Below are 24,529 nucleotides of genomic sequence, written 5' to 3'. Positions count from 1 at the left end.
TTTTTTAGTAGACCGTGTGTTCATCCAATACAAAAATGAGATGCTTTGTCAGAAAATCTAGAAGTAATCTCCTACAATTCCTTCCTACCAAACAACTCACTTGGATTTTTTGTGTTTTTGAATTTAGAAAGAGGAGTAAAATTCTACAAACACTAAAAATACACTAGTACTCAAATTTAGAGAGGAGTACTAAACAAGACTTACGAGAAATAACATTCAAATTCTATGGTACAATCAGGATTAGGACCATAGAGGTACTGCATACTCATACACATAGCTAATATAGTATTTCTTTTCGAAAAGGACAGCTGATCTATTAAGGTACACCCTATCGTTCTTGCGTGTATTTCCCGAATAGCCTCACTCAAAAAAGAAAGAGTAAATTTCACAAAACCATATTTATGGGGCTAGGGTTTCATCGGGCCAAAATTATCACTAATAGTCTCACAGAACCACAGTTTTTGGGGGCAAGCTATTTCACAGAACCCAAATCGTGTAGATTAGGCAGTTTGATGGTATTTTTGATAGGTGAGATCCACTTGTCATATGTCAAGTCGGATCCGTTTCGTTGCCACGTCAGCTTCTTGACCCGTTCGGACCCATTAAGGGTTATTTCTCTACTTAAATCGCATCTCGGGTCGGGTTCGGAGCTGACATGGATACGAAACGGGTCGTCCCGCCCGACGTGGCATATGACAGGTGGGCTCCACCTATCAGAAAAACCATTAAATGATATAATCTACCTGATTTGGGTTAGGTGAGACAGCCTGCCCAAAAAACTGTGGTTTTGTGAGAGTATTAGTGATAGTTGTGTCCCGATGAAACTCTAACCTCAAGAAGCGTGGTTTTGTGAAATTTAATAAAAAATGAAAGTGACACCATTTATTGGTTGCGACCACTTTGTTTGAGATTCATCTCTGTGTAGTCTGTACGTATTGCTTTCCTTCCCGGCGGCACTGCCCTGTCAATCGATCGGCTCCTGATCCAATCCATGGCGAAGTCGGCGGCGGCGCTCATCACGCCGGCGAGGGCCACCCCGGGCGGCGTCCTCCCGCTCTCGTCCATCGACCGGAGCATCGTCGGCGGCCTCCAGGCGCACACCGTCCAGGTCTTCGACCGGCCGCCGTCGTCGGCGTGCGCCGTGGCGGCGCTGCGCGAAGGGCTGGCGAGGGCGCTGGTACCCTACTACCCGGTGGGCGGCCGCGTGACCCCTTGCGGCGGCGCCGTGGACTGCACGGGCGAGCTGGGCGTGTGGCTGCTGGAGGCCGCGGCGAGCGGCTGCGACGCGGCCGGCGTCCTCGACGGCCGCGTCCCCGGGGAGCTCCTTCTGCCAGGGGCCGAGAAGCTCGTGTCCGGCGCCGTCCTGGCAGCCCAGGTGACGAGGTTCGCCTGCGGCGGGGTCGCCGTCGGGGTGAGCTTCAGCCATGCCGTGATGGACGGGCATGGCGCCGGGCAGTTCCTTTGCGCGGTCGGGGAGCACGCGCGCGGCGTGGCCCCGTCCGTGGCTAGCCCCGTGTGGGCACGCGACGCGCTCATTCCGGACATCCCTCGCAGCAGGCCGCCACGTGGGACGCCGCCGCCGCCAATGCCAGAGCCCGAGCCGAGGCGGTTCGTGTACCAGGTGGCCGACGTCTCGCCGGACAGCATCGCGCGCGTCAGGAAGGAGTACTCCCAGCTGACGAAGAAGAAGGCGTGCAGCGTCTTCGATGCCGTGACCGCCGTGGTGTTCAAGTGCCGCGCGCTGGCGCTGCTGGCGACGACGACGGAATTGGGGGAGGAGCTGCGTCTGGGGTTCGCCGTCGGCACGCAGCACCTCGTCCTCCCCGCCGGCGTCGCGGGCTACTACGGCAACTGCGGGAACATGGCGCGCGTGCGGTTATCCCCGGCATATTCAGCATCGGCGTCGCTGGGCGAGCTGGTGGTGGCGATACGGGAGGGCAAGGAGAAGCTGGAGGCGCGGGTCGCCGGCTGGCTCGGCGGGCGCGACGGCTACTTCGACCCGGCGCCGTTCCCGGTGGAGGACTACGGCACGGTGGCGGTGTCGGACGTGAGGCACCTCGGGTTCACCGAGGTGGACTACGGCTTCGGGGAGCCACGCTACTTCTTCCCGCCCACCCACCACCTCGGCTTCCCCAACGTCTACTACGTAAAGCCACCCAAGCCCAAGGCCGGCGTCCGCCTCCTGCTCCGGTGCGTCCGGGAGCCGCACGCCGCCGCCTTCGCCGCCCAGCTCGCCGAGTTCGCCCGCGGCAGAGACGAGGTCTACACCTGCCGGTCTCGAATTTAGTAGTGCAGGGCCAAGGGCACAGGGTAATTGCATTTGCCGTGTGCTCAGAACTTTCCCATTTGCATCTACTCCATCCGCAAGATGCCGGTTGGGTGTTTGGCAAGCCATTGGACTTAGAAGTTACTACCACAGTTATTATTTGGTGTTTCCGCTACAAAACACTCGTGAGTCGTGATGCTCAGTTCACGAGACCACCGTCATTTATCTGTGCACCTCTGACAAATCAAACCATATATGTCAGGGTTAAGCTGCACCAAGAGAACTCATATCCGACAGTGTCAACTATCATCGTCGTTGCATTAGCCGTGACCACCTCAACCTTCGTCGAGTCTGAGCTAATCAATGGCGCAAGAGGCTCATGCATGTCTCCATTTTTGGAATGTAACGTTGGTCCCTTGGGCAAATTGGTTTGTGGCATGCAATTCAATATGGTCCAAGCGTCCGACTATGACAATACTCTCAAAACATGTGCGGCATTATCCATCTCACGTCTAATTCAATGTGTTGAAATATGTGGTGATCTTTTCCTGTGATCTTAGACTTTTGGTTCAACTGATTCAATTAATGCGGATTCAAGACTAAATTTTAAGGAACCATACTTTTGAGGCTTGGGTTTAAACGAGGCACAGCTCTTGGGATTTGCTTCACTGAAACACAACTCTTGCGTCAGGTTTTCCCCCCAAAAAATTCTAAACTGGCAGATTAGGCGAGTTAACAACGTTTCCAACATGATGGCTGAAACTGCACGAGAGCAACCTTTTTCTTTTTAAACCATTTTGAACTGTTTTGTAATTTAATTATTGTCGTCATCTTGTCATGCTCATGTCATTAGCATCATGCCACATGAAATAATATTTACTTGCATTAAACTTGTTGCTTCTTTTGCAATATCATTTCATGTCCTTTACAAAACCAAATTAGTTTTGAATAATTTTCAATGGTGGCAAAGTGCAACCCTAAATTATTTATGAAAAACAACTTTGCTTTTCCAAATTATTCTTGGGGATTAATTAAACCCAACCCTATTTTCCTCTATTTCGTAACCCACTTTTCAAACAGCAGCTTTGCAAACCTTTTCTAAAACTTCTTTGTTCCTTTCTTTATTTTTCTGTTTATCTAATTTTCCTAAAGCCAGATTTGGAACTTGCAATTCAAATCAAGTTTGGGAGATTGAATAAATAGAAAAGAAATAGAAAAGGAAAAGAGAATAAGCTTACCTCAGTCGGCCTAGCCCAATTCCAGCCCATCTCCACCCCGAGCATCTCTCGTTCTCCTGTTTCTCTTCTTCCTCTTGTACGGCACGCCATCCAGGCAAGCCACGTCGGCCACCTCCTTGATTTGACGGCTGCTGCTCTCTCGCCCCTGCCTATATAAGCTGCCCCTGCCTCTCCTCTCCTCCCTACAAACCCTAGGAAACCCTAGACGGGTTCCCTCTCCCTCTGTCTGCACCGCCGCCGCCATCGCTCCTCACGGCCGTGAGCACCTCACCGTGGAGCCGCCATCTCCGGCTGAACCGCGACGTCCTGACTGCGTCAAAAGCTGCGCCCCTTCTTCCTCTACCTCCAGGCGCAAGGAATTGGACCGCGATCAACTACGGCGAGCGCTAGATCCTCTTCTACCTCTACTGCCGCCGGTGCTGCCCTGCCAAATTCCGGCGAGCTGCGACCTCCTCGAGCCCGATCGACTACCTCTCCTCCATCTATGTGAGCTCCTCTCTCTTCCGCTTCTTCCCGTTCGCGTTTTGGTGCCTCCTAGCGTTCTGTCCACGTGCGCGTGCTCCGCCCGCCGACTGCGAGCCGCTGTTCGCCGTCGTGCCGCCAAGCCGTTAAGGACCTTGCTGTGGCCTTCGCGTCATCTAGCTACCCTCTGTTATATCGTGCTTTTCCGCTGCTTAATCGTCCTCCGCCGTTGCTGTTCATCACCGGCGCCGCTGCAATTCCCGTGACCGCCGCGCGCAGCCAAAGGTTTCGTCTTTCTGTTGCTTTATCTTCCTGTGCGCCCCTTAGATTGCAAAACCCTGCGATGAGCATATTAATGCATGCGTGTATTGAAGTGTTTATCGTAGGTTAAGAACCTGAGACTTGAATTATGCAAAGGTTAGCAATTTGGGGCTAAATTGCATAATTCCGGTCCCGGGGTCTTACAACTTGGTATCAGAGCTAAACTGACTCTAGGATTCTCTGGCTACTTTTGGTCGAAGTTGTGTCTAGAAATCTATTTTGTTCCTCTAAACTATTTGAAAATGTGAAAATAGGCTCTATTTTCTTCTTTCCCACCCACCCTTCTTGTTTTTCGGAAAAGTTCCCTCTCGCCTAAGTTTTGCAAACTAAGTATCTCGTGGGTTTTCCGTAGTACCTCAAGTGGTGTTTTTCTCGTCTCTTCTTTTTCTTCAAGACAAATGAAGACCTTCTCTTTCTCTTCTAATTGGTGGTTCTATATGTGTTATAGACCAAGCTTTTCTTCTCTTCGCTCGTCTCCTTCTTTTGTTGTTGACTCCCCGACTATCCTTCTTTCAGATGGTTTCACATATTTTCAATTGGCTTTGTCACGTTGTCCGATTTGACTCGCTGCAAGAACAACGCTGGTCCTTTGGCCATGCGGCGTAACACAATGAGTACATCAATCTGTTCTTTCCTTCCTCTTCCTGGCATTCTATATTTGTTATAGAACTTGCTTTTCTACCTTGGCTTTTGCCTTCCTTTTAACGACTTCGTGGATCACCTTCTTCTAGGTCGGTTGGTTCATATGTTGTTCCTTTGCCGTTGAGTCAAGATCTTTTGTCATCCAGCTACATTTTGCAATGCCTTGGATTACATCGGATTACGTTGGGAACCTTTGTACGTTGTGTACGAAGATTACCTTGATCTCAACCAGGAGATGTATCGTGTAGTGGTTTACACTTAAGACGATGAGCCGTCTGACGCAACACCACTCATGTTTTTGTGGCATTGGATAATATCGTTTGAGATCATAGCTCAATGCCATCCACATCTGCCTTACCCTGCTGCGTACGAAGTACCTCAGTATGGAGAAGTCACTTTTCAAATGCATTCCTAGGGGATACATTCGTGAAGTGGGACTTTACTTCAGATTGTGCAAAGAGGCTAATGATCGTCTGATCTATGTTGAGACCATAGCTAAGTTGCACATGATGAAGGTTGGATCAACCAGAATTTGCAGTTCTAGCTTGGTCACACCCGTGAACGACAATGGAATGCTCTGTGTTGATTGTTGGCTACTATAGACGTCAGGTTTTTCTCTAAGGATGTGTTTTACTCTGAGAAACCCTAGTTCTCGTTTCCAACAAGTTGCTTGATGTTGGTGGTTTTATCTTTGAGCGTGGTTTTCTCACCATACTCACAGCTACAGCCATCATCTTTCGTGTTTCTATGGCAAGTAAACACCTTATGGTGTTCAGTTTTTCCATGAGACCACAGGCAATTCCAAATGTGTCCGTAACGCTTGATCCTCGTTACTGGGATTCATGTATCCATAGCAATTGTGTACTACTATCCCGTGCGATATGTGATGCATAATTGATGTTATGGATAAGGTTTATCTTTTGATGAACTCGGATCTTTCTTTTCAACCTTGTGTGTACGACTTTGTATCAGTGGTACAACTTGGAGTTAGACTATAACTTGGCATCTTTTGCAATGCCACTTATGGTTGCTTTCCTTTCTTGTTTTGTCACTCATGCATGATGCAAAAGTTGGCAAACAAACCTTTCAAATCTCTAGAACATTCTTCTGTGTACGAATTGCATCTAGATTCTTTCCCAAGCTTCTTTTTGTTCTTACCCGGAGCTCATATCAAGACTTCCAAAGCATAACATCCGTTTGGAATCTGTTTTGCTTAGACTTTCTTGCTTTTCTCTTCCAACTATTGAATCTCTTCCATGCGTTTGAGTCTTTCCGGATGTTGTTCCTGAGGATTTGCTAGGCATTCCGTCTAACAAAGAAATCAAGTTTGTTATCAAACTAGGACCAGGATTAACTCCAGTTTTCTAATCGGCCTTGTAAGATGTTTCCCAATAACTTGTTAAGCTCAAGAAAGAATTGGAAGACTTCGAACATAAAGGCTACTTCCGACTTAGTTTCTTATCCTTGGAATTATCCACTCTGTTTGTGCAGAAGGGGAATAAAAACCAAGTGCATGTGCATTGATTATCGTCCTCTTAATCAGCGTACAATTAAGAACAAGTATCCTCTCCCGCGCATCAACGATCTTTTGATCAGCTGTCTGGTACGTGAGTCTTTTTCTAAACTTTATTTGAGAATGGGCTACCATAAACTCAAAATCCGAATGAGAACATTCCAAAGACTTCCTTCCATCACTCGTTTTGATCTTTACGAGTACACATTCATGTCTTTTGGTCTCACCAATGCTTCACCACCCTTCTACCGTCTCTTCAAACTTTGTCTTTTTGGAATATCTCGACATTCTTGGTGGTCCTCTTCAACGATGTCCTTGACAACTCCAATCAGAAGAATCTTGCTGAAGATCTCTTTCTTGTTCTATCCAATCTTGTTGCACCATCTCTCTACCTGCCTTTGTAAATTCCAAGAGTTAAGTTGCTCAATCCACCTATTCATGTACAAAGTTGAAAGTTTGAGTGCGAGATGGATTGGCCTCAATATTGACCACTCTTATTATTAGCTCTTGTTACGTTGGACCGATGGATTAGTGTGTGGCTTACACTTTAGCTAGATTCTGGCTTCCTGAAGTTCTAACTCTACAAGGTCGCCTTCCTTTTGCTATTCTCTTCAAGAAGGATAAGTGTTTCCTTTGGACCTCACTGTGCGATGAGTTTCCATATCTTGAAGGATAAGCTTCCTAACCCACAGTTTTCCTAGATTTGTAACCTAACTCTGATACCCTTCTCTAGTTCTAGCTCCTTTAGACTCTTCAAGCTCTTTTCGGATCTTTTGAGATGTTTCTCACTAAGGTCTAGGCGCCATTCTCTTTCAAGATCATAAATAAGTTGTGGCGTATGCGTCTCGCCAACTTCGTTTTCACGAACATACAACTATCCGACTCATGATCTTGAATTCTTGCACTTGTGCACTCTCTCAAAGTCTGTTGACATTACTTGCTCGGCAACCGTTGCGAAATCTTTTTCGAGAACCAAAGCCTCAAGTATGTTTTCACCACATGATCTTAATCTCAGACAGTGTCGCTGAAATTGAGAACATCGAAGACTTTGTTTTGACAATTTCACACTTCGGGCAAAGCTATTGTAATGGCTGACGTCTTAGTCGCAATTCTTTTTGCAACAACCTCATGTTTAAGGTTTGTCAACCTGCTCTCCATGAGAAATTTGTGAAACTGAACCTTGAACTCATTCCACAAGGTTATCTTGCCAACCTGATTGTTATGTCAACGTTGGAGGACAAAATTCAGAATGCCCCACTTTCTGTTTCTCCTTCCCCGTAATCTTATTTATGAGATTATTGCTGATAATTCCGTGTCCAAGAGTTACGCAACTGATGACAAAGGGATTGTGTTCTTTAAGGATGCATTGTTGTTACTAATCATCAAGGTCTTCGAGAATTGTCTCAAAGAAGCTCATGACACTCCTCTCGTTTTTCACCCCGTTGCACTAATATCAGGGCATTAGTCTTGGTATATGCACCATGTGGTCAATCTTTTCTTCGTGTTACTTCGTTGCGAGGTACACAACGTTTTCGTATCAAGGACAAGTTCGCTCCATGATACATTCACCTTTTCAAGTTTCTTGTTTGCTTCAACCTTCCTCCAACCTCTCCAAGGTGCACGTTGTGTTTCACGTGTCCTATGCTCTGCTTCGCTTCTATATCTAGTCCCTGACCTTCTGATCCGGAGCGTTTGGTTCACATCCTTCGTGAAGTCGAATGTCGCTCTTTGACAAGACCGTCATCAACCTCTTCAAGGATGAAGCATCGCAACGTGAAGACCATTGTTGGACCGAGTATTCCACTTCCTTCCTTTCCTTCTTTTGGAATCTCGGGATGCGATTCCTTTGAGTGGGGGAGAGTTGTAACAGCCCGAGAGCAACCCTTTTCCTTTTAAACCCTTTTGGACTGTTTTGTAATTTAATTATTGTCATCATCTTGTCATGCTCATGTCATTAGCATCATGCCACATGAAATAATATTTACTTGCATTAAACTTGTTGCTTCTTTTGCAATATCATTTCATGTCCTTTACAAAACCAAATTAGTTTTGAATAATTTTCAATGGTGGCAAAGTGCAACCCTAAATTATTTATGAAAACCAACTTTGCTTTTCCAAATTATTCTTGGGGATTAATTAAACCCAACCCTATCTTCCTCTATTTTGTAACCCACTTTTCAAACAGCAGCTTTGCAAACCTTTTCTAAAACTTCTTTGTTCCTTTCTTTATTTTTCTGTTTATCTAATTTTCCTAAAGCCAGATTTGGAACTTGCAATTCAAATCAAGTTTGGGAGATTGAATAAATAGAAAAGAAATAGAAAAAGAAAAGAGAATAAGCTTACCTTAGCCGGCCTAGCCCAATTCCAGCCCATCTCCACCCTGAGCATCTCTCTCGTTCTCCTGTTTCTCTTCTTCCTCCTGTACGGCACACCATCCAGGCAAGCCACGTCGGCCACCTCCTTGATTTGACGGCTGCTGCTCTCTCGCCCCTGCCTATATAAGCTGCCCCTGCTTCTCCTCTCCTCCCTACAAAACCCTAGGAAACCCTAGACGGGTTCCCTCTCCCTCTGTCTGCGCCGCCGCCGCCATCGCTCCTCACGGCCGTGAGCACCTCACCGTGGAGCCGCCATCTCCGGCTGAACCGCAACGTCCCGACTGCGTCAAAAGCTGCGCCCCTTCTTCCTCTACCTCCAGGCGCAAGGAATTGGACCGCGATCAACTACGGCGAGCGCTAGATCCTCTTCTACCTCTACTACCGCCGGCGCTTCCCCGCCAAATTCCGGCGAGCTGCGACCTCCTCGAGCCCGATCGACTACCTCTCCTCCATGTACGTGAGCTCCTCTCTCTTCCGCTTCTTCCTGTTCGCATTTTGGTGACTCCTAGCGTTCTGTGCACGTGCGCGTGCTCCGCCCGCCGCCGCTGAGCCGTTGTTTGCCGTCGTGCCGCCAAGCCGTTAAGGACCTTGCTGTGGCCTTCGCGTCATCTAGCTACCCTCTGCTATATCATGCTTTTACGCTGCTTAATCGCCCTCCACCATTGCTGTTCATCGCCGGCACCGCTGCAATTCCCATGGCCGCCGTGCGCAGCCAAAGGTTTCGTCTTTCTGTTGATTTATCTTCCTGTGCGCCCCTTAGATTGCAAAACCCTGCGATGAGCACATTAATGCATGTATGTATTGAAGTGTTTATCGTAGGTTAAGAACCTGAGGCTTGAATTATGCAAATGTTAGCAATTTGGGGCTAAATTGCATAATTCCGGTCCCGGAGTCTTACAATGGCCCCACCTGTAAGGTGACACATGGTCTTCTTACCGGATTTTTCAATTTCGCCTGGTTCTTCCCGCCGCATCCTCGTTGTCGCCTCAATTTCGTGCCGTTGGCCAGTTGGCGAGCACCTACTCTACCTCCTCGACCTCCCACATTCCACCATCGCCCGAAGGAGATCCACGTGCGGCTTGTCCCCGGCGAGATGGGCGGCTCCGTCACGCAACCAAGCTCCTCGTCAATCTGCGACAGCGGCTTCGTGGCGCATGCAAGTAGGAGCTAGAGCGGCAGCCAGCACGGTGGCGCACAACCAGCTGTAGACATAGCGAAGACGTGGCAGCTAAGAGGAACGGCAACCCGCGGCCCTTCGACAGAGGCGGGTGGGAGGGGGAGCAGGAGAGGCAGAGGCGTGCGGGTGGGATGGATGGGTTGAAGAAAGCGTAGAAACATTTACTTTAGTCTGCGTGTCACATTACAGGTGGGGCTGCTATGTCAGAAACGATGTCAACTCGTCTAATCTGTCAGTTTAGTTTCTGGAAAAAAAAACTGACACAAGAGTTGTGGTCCAGTGAAGCAAACCCAAAAGTTGGGTCTCGTTAAAACCCTAGCGCCAAAAGTATTGTTCTTTAAAATTTACTCATAATTCAATGTGTTGTGCTCGTGACCGGCGGGATCGGAATTTTTTGCTGTTTTGGCCCTTTGTCTTACAGAATTGGCAAAACTAGCCCATTCACAAAACAATTGGCAAATTTGGGCTGGCGGAATACCTTAGGGCCTTTCTTGTGGGTGAAATGGAGTAATCAGCTGCTGTTTTGGCCCTTTGTCTTACGGAATTGACAAAACTAGCCCCTTCACAAAATAATTGGTAAATCTAGGCTGGCGGAATACCTTAGGGCCTTTCTCGTGGGCAGAATGGAATAATCAATGGCAGAGGTATTTATTAGGCTGGAGAACGAGCGTGACCAGCGTGCGAGGTCTCGGCCAATCAATTATCTAACGCAATCAACGAGAAACTTGGGGACGACCTCTGCTTAAGGCGCGGGCCCAGTTGCTTTCTTCCCTAGGCAAAACCCATTCCGCCAATTGAAATGGCACCAAAGCGTTCCTCCTGTGCAATAGGCGGAAAGATCCACGTGTCGCTTCCGCCAGGCCAGATTTGTAAATTGTTTTGTGAATGAGTTAATTTTGGCAATTCCGCGCGACAGGAGGCCCAGATGGCAAAAAATTCGCAGGATACGTGGCTGACGATATGCATGGTGATTCTGATTTTGATTATAGGCGTCACTCAGCGATCTGACGGCGCACGAAAGGCTGCACGTGAAGTTGTTGCCATAGATCATTGTCTCCGGCATGGGGAGGCACACACGGTGCATCATCCTCTTTAATTATTAGCCTCTGCTGCGTGGCTCTATCCCAAACTTACGAAACTCTTAGCCCTGTAGAAGATAATGTCTCCTACTGTTGCAATCTCCGATCCGATCCACATGAGGGCATGCACTGTGTTATCCTGATGCACACGGTGACCCAGAGCTGGGCTTCGGATTTGCCTCCTGCCTGCTGGCTCTTTGGATTCGAATTCAATTAAATTTCGAAATCAACTGCTTGCGCTTTTCTGAACAGTTGTAGCACAACTCTGATCGATGAATGCTTCTGGTTCTCCCTTCCCAGATTTCTCCCATGTTAAAATTTCAGTTCAACTATTTGCAAGACTAGTAAGTGCGTATGTGCACTCACATCCTAGAATATAAGATGCATCATCTGATTCTCATTTCTTTCTAAACAAGTTACGTTTCATAACCGTTTCCTCATTGGCATGTGGGTTTCTCACAGATAACATGTTCGGTACAAATACTTATATAACCAATTCTCATTTTGTACAGACCAAAAGATATATGGATGCCAATCTCCACAATGGTTGTCATTGGTGCTCCATTAGTAACACCTCATATCAAGAATTGGAAAACTTTGTAACTGTTATTTCGATAATGAAAGGAGAAAATGGAAAAGCAGTATCCTAGATAAAACACGTTGCACACCGCAACAACTACTATTATTGGAGAAGGTAAGCCTAAAAAACTACAATTGTCCCAGCTGCTTAATTTCGGCAGCTAACACTAAGCTATTCAACAAAATTTGGTTCAGTGCTTCGTTCCATCCGTGCACCAGCTACAATGATCGTCAGAACTTGCAACAGAAATGCAACAACCATGCAGTTATTAGCATCAAACAAACATTTGATATAAAGCAAATCAACGATATTATGGCCAAGGGATGAAGCACACAGCTCGAACGGCTCAAGTTCATTCATGACAAAAGGGACCCTCCATCGTACCCTCTCATTCACTGTGATTTGTAGCATATGACATACTATATAACATTTCAAGGGTCTCGCTGGAATATCTCAAATTACGTCATTAGATGGCTTCCCAACACAATGTACTCAAACATACTCACACAACCGCAACATATATTTGCTATTTTTCAAAGCAATTTACTTAAAAATAAATTGTCTGATTTACAAACAGATAAGTACTAGTATTACTCTTGTCCAGGCAATGCAGCAAGTAAATATGACAAGTTTATCTCAATGGAGCCCAAGAAACACCTTTGATTTCATTCTTCCAGATGCCAACGACAACATGAAAAATATCAGCTGTTATGTTGCCAGAGAAAGATCTGTATTCCCTCTTATGATTGTAACATCATCAAATTTACTCTACACAAAAGGCTAATCCACAATAAAGTCGAATTTGAATTAAGAGTAAATTGTCATGCATTTTTCTCATACCTTAAATACCAACAGCTCATCTAAAAAATGTCCAACTATACTCTGACGGACACCAATGGCACAGAGCAATAAACATTAGCATGTGCAATGTGAGATCACGCAGAAACTTCCATTCTATTTTTGATTGGTAAGCTAACTACCTGATCCCATGGAACCAAACATTTCTAATACGTGATGGTAATCACTTGTTAACGGATAGTGTTATTTTAGTCCCTGTGTCACGTTATCGGTGGGGTACGTGGGGCTGCCATGTCAGAAACGATGTCAACTCGTCTAATCTGTCAGTTTAGAGTTTTCTGAAAAAAACTTGGCCCAAGAGTTGTGGTTCAGTGAAGCAACCCTAAAAGTTGGGTCTCATTAAAACCATAACCCCAAAAGTGTGGTTCTTTGAAATTTAATCATAATTCAATGTGTTGTGCTCGTGGCCGACGATATGTTGGTGATTCTGAATTTGATTATTGGCGTCACTCCGCGATCTGATGGCAGGTGCGGTTGGCTCTATCCCAAACATACAAAAAGCTTAGCCCTGTACAAAATAATGGCTCCTACAATTGCCAATTTGCCATAGATCATTGTCTCCGGCATGGGGAGGCACACACGGTCCATCTTCCTCTTTAATTATTAGTCTCTACTCTATGGCTCTATCCCAAACTTAAAAAAACAACTTAGCCCTGCACAAAATAATGTCTCCTACTGTTGCAATCTCCGATCCGATCAACATGAGGGCATGCACTGTGTTATCCAGAGGATGGAGTATATATTGGATTTGGATTTGCCTCCTGCCTGCTAGCTCTTTGGATTCGAATTTAATTCAATTTCGAAATCAATTGCATGCGCCTTTCTGAACAGCTGTAGCACAACTTTGATCGACGAATGTTTCTGGTTCTCCCTTTCCAGATTTCTCCCATGTGAAATTTTCAGTTCAACATTTGAGTGTCATCTTCACTCCTTTCTCTCCCACGTGTTACCGTTGGATTAAGATCTAACGGCCAAACGCGTCAACTTATCTCTAACTAAAAAACAGGTGACTTTTCAATAGCAAAACCGATATTTGAAAAATGTAAAAAGATCAACTGACGGTTAAACAAGCACGTGGCCAAGCCTTTAACATGCTTGGTAGTTTTCATGTAAAAAAATCCAATACTGTTAAAGCAATGGTGTGAAGCACATACTAGAACTTGTGTTTTTACACAAATGCAAACAGACTTTACAAGAAGGCTGATTCTCTTGTACAAGTGGAAAGAGGCCTACCAGGTTTTTTGTTTCCACATTGCAACCTTTGAGACGCACATATATGTATGGTAAGATTTTAAATCGATCACTAATAGGACTGATACTATATGTATTTAAGAGTAAATCGTACCGATTATATGGCACAGATACTACATGCTCCTTATTTTAATGAATCCGCCCAAGTTGGCTTCGTTTCAAACAGTCAAGCTGTCTCCGCTATCCCTCGAGCTTGAGCCACCACCTGGTCGTCCTAGCCTATAAATAGGGCAGTCATATTAATTCGCCCCATAGCAACAAGCGACGGCACAAAATATTGTACTAGATAAAAGCCTAAAGCAATATGAGTGCCATGCTGCCCCTCCTCTTGTCCTCGTTACTTCTGGTAAGTTATATTTTCACTTGTACTCCGTACTTAATTTCGCAAGTCAATTATTATAGACTACACAGATCTGACATATCCTGGATGCGTGTGAGTAACTAAAATGCCATTTTTTTAAATTAAGTATCAATCATGAATGCAAAAAATTGACTAGATTTGATACGCAATCCTGCAAGTATTATTCTTTTCCTTCACATACATTCGTATCTGCCGATGATGACATATCATATATACACAGGTCATGGCTGCTGGAGATGGACGGCGTGCAAATCTCGCGGGCACCGATGAGACGGCAGCAATCACTGCCTACTGGCAAACAGTGCTGCCGAACTCTCCGATGCCATCGGCCATGCTCGAGCTTCTTGCCGCAGCTGCCGGTCTCTCCCTCTCCCTCTCCCTCTCTCTCCATAAGCTTGACGACATCCTTAAACTAAAGATGTTACGCCACATGACACCGACTCTGCCGAAGAAGAAGAAGTTAATTATACTTATTTTTCTGTCAAATATTTAATCACAAACAAATGAAATATGACCACGGTAAATAAGCAAACAGTACTAGTCGGTTGTTAAAAGCATAAATCACTAATTAGCAAATATATACTCCCTCCGATCTTTAATAAGTGTCTCAGTTTTGATCTAAACCACTTCAAAACTGCAACATTTATTTTGGATCGGAGGAAAGTTAAACAACATGCACGTACGTAATCGATTGATTATATTAATTGGTAGCACCATATCCTCCGGCGCTGGCATAACATCACGTTCAAGTTATTATCTTCACTCCCATAAAGATCTAACTTCGTGGTCATCAGTTCACACCACAAGACTACAGACTACTCCTTAGGTTTCTAAGAAACCCATTGTTTTGTTAAATCATGTGATGTTATAGTATGATATACAAGTTATTATTTTGTTAAATGTCTGAACTTTGGTTCTACTTATACCAAGCACAACAACTTGTGACCTCATGTGTGGATGACGGACCGCCTCTAGCATTCATACGACTCCATGTATGTAGCCACCCATTGGCTGCAATGTCGTGTTCTATTGTATCATAACTAACATCTACCGTCACGTGTATTATTTTAGGTAATAACGACAAAAAGAAGTTCGACAAAGCTTTTATGCACAGCCTCGACAAGAACAACGACGACCAGAAGAACAAAATTTTTAGGTATGGTTCAGAAGTGAAGACAGATGACCAGAAGAACAGAATTTTTCGATACGGACCAGAAGTGAACACCGATGAAAAGAAGACCAAAATTTTTAGGTATGGTCCAGAAGTGAACAACGATGACCAAAAGAACAGAATTTTTAGGTACGGTGCAGAAGTGAACACGAATGACCAGAAGAACAGAATTTTTAGGTACGATCAAGAAGTGAACACTGATGACCAGAAGAACAGAATTTTTAGGTACGGTCCAGAAGTGAACAGTGATGACCAAAACCAGAAGAACAAAATTTTTAGGTACGGTCCAGAAGTGAACACCGATGACCAGAAGAACAAAATTTTTAGGTACGGTCCAGAAGTGAACACCGATGACCACAAGAACAGAATTTTTAGGTACGGTCCAGAAGTGCACAAGCCAGTCAGTATCATGAAGAGTGCATCCAATGTGCAAGGTAAATATCATTTTCAGAATATTTTTAATCAGACCAGTTGCGTAATTAGATGCCTGAAACATAAAACTTGTAAGTGATAATGTTTTGACAAATTTACATATTATTGGTCTAATTGTTGGTCAAAGTTAAACTTGAAATGCATGGGCGCCATTCTTTGAGAAAACGGAGGGAGTAGAACAATAGGACTACATTTACTCTATGTTTTCTTAGCTGTAGCAAAAGTGCTGGAAACTCTTTATCAGTTGTATGGATAGTAGTTAGAACTTGGACACCACAGTATTTTTGTATTTCAAGTTAAAACTTCATTTAATCTCAGGTGAGATCCAAGTTAAGAACTATCAGATAAAATGCTTTACTTTGTTTCCACGGGAATTTCTAGGTGCATCTTTTAACATTATCATGCAAAAAACATACATGTACATACAAACATATCAAGGAAACAACATGGCATGGAAATGACAGGGAAAAATATTTGCAAAATAACAATTTTAAAGTATAATGGATTATTTTGTGATCAAGTCCTGAAAGCAGGTTTCTAAAATATCATGTTCTACATTGTTTTTCAATTAAGTAGCGAAGCAATACCATGTGTAAAGCATAGGATTTTTAAGTGATGTGTAACAGTAACTGATAATGGCAATAAAGAACCGAAGTTTTAATCATTGTTGCATTTCTATTTACTTTTGGTCATTTCAGATAAAAAATATAATATACATTTGTTGAGCTAGATACATAGTAGATATTGCATTCTATATTACCTATCCTATAGTCACTATATGTTGAGTTTTTGGCAGAAGCTAGGAACGACGGAGAGAGCCTGCATGTACAGAAGAATATAATTTTTAGGTACGGCCCAGAAGTGAACACTGATGACCAGAAGAACAGAATGTTTAGGTACGGTCCAGAAGTGAACACCGATGGCCAGAAGAACAGAATTTTTAGATACGGTCCAGAAGTGAACACCGATGGCCAGAAGAACCAAATTTTTAGGTACGGTCCAGAAGTGAACACCGATGCCCAGAAGAACAGAATTTTTAGGTACGGTCCAGAAGTGAACACCGATGCCCAGAAGAACAGAATTTTTAGATACGGTCCAGAAGTGAACACCGATGACCAGAAGAACAGAATTTTTAGGTACGGTCAAGAAGTGATTACTGATGAGCAGAAGAACAGAATTTTTAGGTACGGTCCAGAAGTGAACAAGCCAATCAGTAGCATGAAGAGTGCATACAATGTGCATGGTAAATATCATTTTCCACATATTTTTTATCAAACTAGTTGCGTAATTAGATGCCTAAAACATTAAACTTGCAAGTGATAGTGCTTTGAGAAACTTGCATATTATTGGTCTAATTGCTTGTCAAATTTAAACTCAAAATGCGTGGGCGTCATTCTTTGACAAAAAGGAGGGAGTAGAACAATAGGAGTACATTTACTGTATGTTCTCTTAGCTGTAGCAAAAGAGGTGGAAACTCTTTATCAATAGTATGGATATTAGTTAGAACCTGGACACACAATATATTTTGTTTGAAGTTAAAAACTTCATTTAAACTTAGGTGAGATCTAAGTTAAGAACTACTATCAGATAAAATGGTTTACTTTGTTTCCAGGGGAATTACTAGGTGCATTTTTCTACAGTATCAAGCAAAACACATACAATGTACATACAAACATATTAAGGAAACAATGTGTGGCATGAAAATGACAGGGAAACATATTTGCAAAATAACAATTTTAAAGTATAATGGATGATTTTTTTATCAAGCCGCAAAAGCAGCTGGTTTCTAAAATATCATGTACAAGTACGACATTGTTTTTCAATTAAGTAGCCGAGCAATAGTATGTGTAAAACATAGAATTTGTAAGTGTTGTGTTACAATAATTGATAATGGTGATAAGAACCGAAGTTTTAATCGTTGTTGCATTTCTATTTAGTTTGGTCTTTTCAGATAAAAATATATAATATACATTTGTTGAGCTAGATACATAGCAGATAATACATTCTATATTACCTATCCTATAGTCACTATATGTTGAGTTTTTGGCAGAAGCTGGGAACGACGGAGAGAGCCTGCATACCCACGGTGATATGACCATGGCATTCTTTATGGAAGAATCCCTTATAGCAGGATCCACGGTCACCCCCTACATCCCATCGTCATCTATCTCAGGTGCTCTCCTGTTGCAACGTGATGTGGCTGCCTCCATCCCCATGTCCATGAGAAGCCTCACCGACATTCTGACAATGTTCGCGCCGGCGTCCCACGCCATGGCCAACGCCATATGGTCCGCGCTTGACGTTTGTGAGAACTCACACCCTATAAGAGGTGAGAAGATGACATGTGCCACCTCCCTAGAGTCTATGGTGGAGTTTGCCGCGTCTGTGCTCACCGGCGGCATCAAGCGAGACCTCCAGGCCTTGTCCTCCCCCGACGTGCCCATCGAGGGCGTCATGTCAGCAAGAAAGTACAAGGTGTCAGCGGCTCGAAGGACCACGGAGTTGAGCAAGAGTGTGACTTGCCATGGCATGACTTTCCCGTTCGCGGTGTTTATGTGCCACGCGGTGAACCCAACCAGGGTTTACACGGTGACGCTGGAGAAGGAGGACCTTGGCAGCAGTGGAGGACCGGACAGGATGGAGGTACTCGCTGTGTGCCACCTCGACACGTCAAACTTCAACCCAAGGAAGATGCCGGCGCACATCAAGCCTGGTGACGCCCCGCTTTGCCACTTCATTGTTCGGGACAGCATCCTCTGGGCCCCCGCAACGCCTGTTGTTGCTGCTGCTTAATTATTTCACACACGCATGTGTATGTAAGTGCGCAAGCATGCATGGTTTGCGCACTTGATGGTGCGAATAATTGCTACGCTGTTGTGGCATTGTGAGTCGTTTGATGCTATTTTCAATTTTATTGTGCAAGTCTGCCATTATCCTCTAAATAAATTTCCCCTTCCCCAACCTGTGCTAGCTTGCATATCCTCAATCACGCGTTAAATTGGTTAGTTTTTTGGGGCATTAAGTCGTTCATGGGGTTTCCAATGCTCCACCTCGGTTGCATCTTAAAATTAACGTGCCATGTTGGCAAAAGAAACAGGTGAGGGGGTCAAATATTGAGAAAAGAGAGAGATCCATGTTGCATCTTATGCAAAATATTTACACATTGGCATCCCTGTGTAGGATACAGGTTCCAATGCACGTGGAAGATGCGCTCTCCAATGGAGCACAAAGCCAAGCGCAGAAGAGGATAGATATATATGCCTTCCTGACTATCCGTGGAAAAAGAAGTTAAAACCAAGAGAGGAAGAATGCAGTGTAGATTGCAGATAAACGAGGAAAGCATGGCATGCATCGGATGCCAAATTAGGGAGGCAAAACCAAGTGTAACAAGAGCCTAACTTATCAGCTCTTGTGATCTATCTATTCTATTCATGAGGCCAAACAGTGATCCACGCCTCTGCCTACTCTGTAATACTCCCTCATTTTTCACAAAAGTTGGCATATTTGGTTTCATTAAGAGACTTTGACCAATAATATCTTTATTAATATGCAATTTATATGATTGGAAACAACAATTATCAGCAAGAACTTTTGAAGACGATTCTATTGATATAAATTATGTCTTAAAAAACACATATTAATAGAGTAATTCTTGGTCAAAAGTTTGTCTTAACGAAATCAAATACGCCAACCTTTGTGAAAAGAAGGGAGTAATATCTTGCAACTTCTTAGCACACGATTCAATGAGAAAATCTAGTATGATAGCCATCTGGCAAACTTGAAGAGGAAATTCCAACAAATTTATCAAGCAACTTGTCTGTGAAAGATCCTACATGTTGGCAGTGAATGCACAAAAACAAGACATGTTAGGATGGTTTGGAAAGAGTACTCGTTCGGAAACTACAAAAGGTTTACTGAATTTAAATCCTTGTAAGTTGAAACAGAAATTCAGATAATAAATGATTAACATACTGGAGCGATGGAATTTATTTCAGTTGCACACGAAGCCTCAAGTATGTCTGTATTTCTTTGTGACCTAATTAAGGTCATACTGTGTCTTTTTTTTAGTTTGTTCCATGTAGTTAGAAACTTGCTTACAAATGATGCATTTTCCCGTTTGGTCGAGTATTGATTACCACGTGCATGTTTTATTTCTAGTTTCATCTTTATTTCTAGTTCCGCATGTTGATTAACTGAAAGAGAAGAAAAGAAACAAAAAATTGAAGTACTTCTTGATCTCCTGGTTCCAGTTTTCCATCGAGCTGGAACAGTGCAAGGGCAGAGTGACTAGAAATCTAAACAATAGATATTAACGCCTCCTCTGTTTGCGTAAAGAATGCAGACCAACCAGAAAGGTTACATAGACCAGCTGCGATGGTGTTGAGTTTGGTGATGCATCGGTGATAGTTAATTAGTACTTATTACAGAGTAGCAATAATTTTTTTTACTAGGGCGACGTTTATGTTTATGTGCATCGGTGATAGTTAATTAGTACTCGTTCCAGGGTAGGAAAAAAGGGCATGATGAGTGGAATTCATGCTTGCCCAAAAAAGATTTGATGTTTTCAGTCAATGCTATAACTAGACGGGTCAGCACAGAACAAGGATTAGAACTGAACTACAGCTGTCAGATCTAGAGAAAGTACCTGAATACTTGCCAAATCCTACCAAAGCATCCTTTTCTTGCAGCATCTTTCGAGGAGACAAGTACTGATTTTTACTTGGATGAAGTTTTTCTCTCAGATCCTGGAGAGGATCTCATCAAGCAGAGTGCACAGAACTTTTCGCTACCTGCATCACTGGAAGAAAAATGGTCATTGCATGAAAAACATCTCGTAGATCATGGAAACGATGCAAGATCTGAAGTACAATTGCAGCGCTTACCTAGGCTGTTCTTCCAGCAACAAATAATCCCCCGATTTGAAAAATCAATCATTATCATCTTGCAGACGCAGGTTGCTCTGGGATGAACGTACCACCACATTAAGATCTCGATGTGCTGAGAACAAGGGAGATGTGAATCAACAGCTTGGATAACCAAAGCACAGAAACAAGTAACACAGTCACACGATAACCTGTAAAATACAAAGGGAAACCGTAGATATTCCACGCCGGTACACCTGTAAAAGGGGAAATGAGCAGAACATGTGGTTCCATCAGCATGTCAGAGTAAAATTAAACAACCACCACAAAGTTAGAGACGCAGAACACGAAGAAAAACATACCAGAATATGGATGAGCACCAACTGATGAGAACACTGCAGCCTGCAGAAGGAGAGCAGCATGTGTTAACACCGACTGTTTCCTGTCTGGACACTCCACGGGGCAACTTCTGTCGGCTAACAAGAATGAATAGCACAAGGTACCGGTGAATGTCTACAGTTAAAATCAAAAGAGAGGAACAAGAACTACCACTGAATTAGAGCCATCAGAACTAGAGACAGTACCTGACATGGGTAAATCGATAAGCCATCAGAACCATCCTGACAGTTCTGATTCTGCACGAACAGCGCCGGACACCGGAACCGGACGAGCCGCCGCAGCTCGTCTGGCGGGAGCATCGGCTCCGCGGTGGACGGCATTCACTAGGGCGCCGCATCCGTCCCTCCTCTTCCTCAGGGACGGCGCCGATTCCTTCTCAGGCGCGACGGGCGTCGAGCGCCCGCTTCGATGGAGGGCCGGGGCGCGACCGATGACTGGACGCCGTCTTGGCCGGGAAAATGCTGGACAAAGACGACGGGCGCTCCCTGGAGGAGCACGGCGTGAAGGAGGAGAGCACGCTGCACCTGGCCGTGACCTGGCCCATCGACATCTTCGTCAGGGGGCCCCGCGGGGCGGTCCTTTACCTCAGAGATCTGGAGCTCTCGGACACCGTCTGGACCGTCAAGGAGAAGATTTCTGACAAGGATGGCGTCCCGCCGGCCCTGCTCCGGGTTGTTTATGGCGGGAAGCAGCTGGAGGACGGCAGCACCCTGGCGGACTGCAATGTGAGGAACCACACGACGGTCCATGCGGTCCTTCGCCTCGGTGGCCGCTGCCTAATCATCGCGGATGAGCGTGCGAGTAGGAAGGAGACAACATGGTACTGCGAGTAGTTGATTTCAGTTCAACAACGTCAATCAAACTTCGGCGTTGCAATGTCGGTATTTGATCCGAATATCAGTTCACGTCTGAGATCTAATTAACAATCGTGTGTTGGAGTTTGGTTTGTCTGACAAAGAATAACCCCGGTCGAGTTAAATCCAATCTCTCCGTGCCCTAGCCTCCAGCGCCACCCAACGATCGCATCTAGTCCTCCGGCCGGCCGGCGGGCACGCAGCACGTCCTTGCCTCCTCTCCTTCCGGCTCACGACTTGGTGCCATACTAGGTCCTCAAAAGTTAGGTATTTGCCAACCGGCAGCGGCGCTACGGTGGTGATGGCAGCTCTGTGCAAGTCAAGAATAAGGTTTTTTTGACTCCTGATCCACCTCGTCGACGGCGATCTCGTCGGTGACGTCGATGAGTTCCGGGCGGTTGGTCGCTGCTCTTCTAGAGTGGTGGATTTATGTTTGTGTTTGTGTTTTGCAATGAGTCTTCGTGTCTCGGTTTATTGGTTCGTTTTTCGATCGACGAGGATCGGCCAGTTTCAACCTCATCGTGGAGTTAGTGAGGAAAGATCTTCTCGGGTCCGTCTGGCCGGATCTTGGATGGTCATTCAACCCTCTTCGTCGCATTCTTCTCCGGGACGGGGGTCCAGATCATTGTCGCCGCGTCTCTTGGCTCCGACCGGCGACTTCCAGGCTGCTACGTCAATAACGTTTTTCTGGCTCCGACGTGGTTCCGAGGTCCAGATGCAGCATCGAGCTCGCTCACGGGCGTGCCGCCGGGAGTGCAGAAGGAAAACAACGACGTTTACCCGTAAAAAATTGCCTGTAATTTTTTTTTATTTTAAAGATGGTTGTGTAAGTGTTGGTGATTTAATACAAGGCTTGGCCTTTTCAAAAAAAAAAAAGAGTTAAATCAAATCTGCCCGACCCACACGACGAGGCCGGTAGCGATTCTCGGATCGAGCTGGACGGACGTTAACGATGATTGTGGCCTAGCTTTCTGTTTCTGCGCCCGATCTGTCCGGGTCAAAAAAAATATTGTACCGTATCGATGGAAATCGACTTGCCCTGCGTAGCGTATAAGAGAGGTCATTTCTCCTATCGGGAGGCATCACGAGGAGCAAGTCAACAGTCGGCGCTTCAAAATCTGGAACAGCGATACGAGGAGAGAAGAAAGCGGCCCGGACAGGCAACATAACGATAAAGATTTGCTTCGTTGGGATTGATTGCTTGCAAGCGAAGAATACGGAGTAATTCGTAACGCGAAACTAAAACGGACCTCCATTACCTGCGTCCCTTAGCTACACGACGCCAATGGTGGAAGAGAAGACCTATGATATATCGGTAGGCAGATAACCAGCTGCCGGAGCCGGAGCGAGGACTGACGACCGACGATGAGCCGCGCTCGGGCCCAGCGGTTCCTGTACATGGTGGTCGCCAGATCGAGGCACCCGTTGCAGTCTAATCTGTACACCGTGCACCGGATCAACCCCTGCAGCCTCTTCTTCCCCATCAAGAACTACGACGACTATGCCCAACGGCAGCGAGCCCAATCCGAGCCGGCTGCGGCGGCGGCGGCGGCAGAGATCAAGGCTTCCCTGCCGCCTAACCCGATCCTGACGCTGTACCCTTCGGCCGGGGATCTGCCGATGAACTTCGTGCTCACCGGCCGCGGCAAGGACAAGATCGTCGCCACGGACTACCTCGGCCGCGCCTTCCTCTACGACGACACCCTCCGCGCCCACCATGAGCGAGCCGAAATACGACCCCGTGTGCCTCGCCACCGGCGACGACCTGTTCGTCATGAGCAACCCGCCGGAGTCCCGCGGCCGGTCCGCGGAGGCGCTCGCCGACCAGACGGACCGGCTCCGCCGGTCCGAGCTGCACTGGCGCCCCGTCCCGACGCCGTCCTTCACCAAGCCGCAGCCCGGCGGCGGATCTGATCAGGCCGGATTCGTCGTCGACGCCTACACGGTGGTCGGCGGGGCCTCGGTCTGGCTCTCGGTCGGACGACACGGCACCTACTCCGTGGACATGGAGAAGATCGCCTACGGGGTCCACGGCAACGACATCTGCCATGGCGAGTGGAGCAAGGAAGGGGATTGGCCGCTGCCCTTCTCCGGCCGCGCCGTGTACGCCCCGGAGCGGGACCTCTGGTTCGGCTTCGCGGCGAGCGACCAGACCGTGCTCTGCGCCGCGGATCTGAAGCAGCAGCAAGGGCGGCCGCCGGTGGCGAGGCACCGGTGGGAGGGTTTCGGAGTGCCCAAGGAGCACTGCCAGGCGCCGGTGAAGTCGTTCCTCGTGCACCTGGGCGGCACGGACGGCCGATTCTGCGTCGCCAAGTTCTCGACTGACGCGGATGGGCATCGTACGGCCAGGCTCACCGGCGTCGAGGTGTCACGCTGCGTCGACGGCAAAGATCTCTGCGCCGTAAAGCATAAGACGTACCATTATGGAGGATTCGGCGATGACGATTGCCCCGTCTCTCTACTTTAATCTTTTGGTCATATCTCAAGAGTCTGATTTTGAAGTAAAACATTTTAATCTCAATCGACAGTATCAGAGTGTCGGATTAGTATATGTACGCCATCTCTTATCTTTCCTCTCCATCATTTGTCTTGAATATTAAATCACAAACTAGATCTAACATTGAGTAATCGACCGATCTCTGGTTAAAAAATCACACAATTTAAACATAACATAATTGTATTTATAAT

At 45.9% G+C, this 24,529-nt stretch overlaps 5 protein-coding genes and 1 non-coding gene across 8 annotated transcripts; 4 read left to right on the top strand and 2 right to left on the bottom strand.

The window, feature by feature from the left end:
- Positions 1-361: 361 nt before the first annotated feature.
- LOC100841599 (acyl transferase 7) lies at positions 362-2,553 on the top strand. Its single transcript, XM_003561053.2, has one exon. The coding sequence runs from the start codon at positions 992-994 to the stop codon at positions 2,285-2,287; it is 1,296 nt and encodes a 431-aa protein (XP_003561101.1). The 5' UTR covers positions 362-991; the 3' UTR covers positions 2,288-2,553.
- Positions 2,554-14,000: 11,447 nt separating this feature from the next.
- Positions 14,001-18,689, top strand: LOC100841293 (BURP domain-containing protein 9). Of its 3 annotated transcripts, none has more exons than XM_024460681.1 (5): positions 14,001-14,108; positions 14,344-14,482; positions 15,195-15,728; positions 16,526-16,969; positions 17,777-18,689. In XM_024460681.1, the coding sequence occupies exons 1-5, from the start codon at positions 14,067-14,069 to the stop codon at positions 18,517-18,519; spliced, it is 1,902 nt and encodes a 633-aa protein (XP_024316449.1). In that variant the 5' UTR covers positions 14,001-14,066; the 3' UTR covers positions 18,520-18,689. The 3 variants fall into 3 exon arrangements, with proteins under 3 accessions (XP_024316449.1, XP_024316446.1, XP_024316445.1); XM_024460678.1 differs by having other exon boundaries at positions 16,523-16,969; positions 17,780-18,689; XM_024460677.1 differs by having other exon boundaries at positions 14,002-14,108; positions 16,523-16,969.
- LOC106865750 lies at positions 14,430-21,772 on the bottom strand. Its single transcript, XM_024460683.1, has 6 exons — positions 21,173-21,772; positions 20,951-20,990; positions 20,801-20,845; positions 20,610-20,724; positions 20,372-20,524; positions 14,430-14,565 (listed from the first exon to the last, which is right to left on the bottom strand). Exons 1-5 carry the CDS (start codon positions 21,322-21,324, stop codon positions 20,487-20,489), a joined length of 390 nt encoding a protein of 129 aa, XP_024316451.1. The 5' UTR covers positions 21,325-21,772; the 3' UTR covers positions 14,430-14,565; positions 20,372-20,486.
- Positions 21,446-21,820, top strand: LOC100840990 (ubiquitin-like). Its single transcript, XM_003561051.2, has one exon. The coding sequence runs from the start codon at positions 21,446-21,448 to the stop codon at positions 21,818-21,820; it is 375 nt and encodes a 124-aa protein (XP_003561099.2).
- A 640-nt stretch (positions 21,821-22,460) lies between these two features.
- MIR7735 (microRNA MIR7735) lies at positions 22,461-22,622 on the bottom strand. The gene has a single exon (NR_127021.1). It is a non-coding gene; the product is annotated as a microRNA MIR7735 (primary transcript).
- Positions 22,623-23,526: 904 nt separating this feature from the next.
- LOC112269925 lies at positions 23,527-24,392 on the top strand. Its single transcript, XM_024457444.1, has one exon. The coding sequence runs from the start codon at positions 23,559-23,561 to the stop codon at positions 24,306-24,308; it is 750 nt and encodes a 249-aa protein (XP_024313212.1). The 5' UTR covers positions 23,527-23,558; the 3' UTR covers positions 24,309-24,392.
- The last annotated feature ends 137 nt before the right edge of the window (positions 24,393-24,529 follow it).

The sequence above is a fragment of the Brachypodium distachyon genome, chromosome 1 (assembly GCF_000005505.3).
Source record: "Brachypodium distachyon strain Bd21 chromosome 1, Brachypodium_distachyon_v3.0, whole genome shotgun sequence".
NCBI classification, from domain to species: Eukaryota; Viridiplantae; Streptophyta; class Magnoliopsida; order Poales; family Poaceae; genus Brachypodium; species Brachypodium distachyon.
The sequence above is the reverse complement of the archived record's forward strand: the minus strand, read 5'-3'. Positions and strand labels throughout refer to the sequence as shown.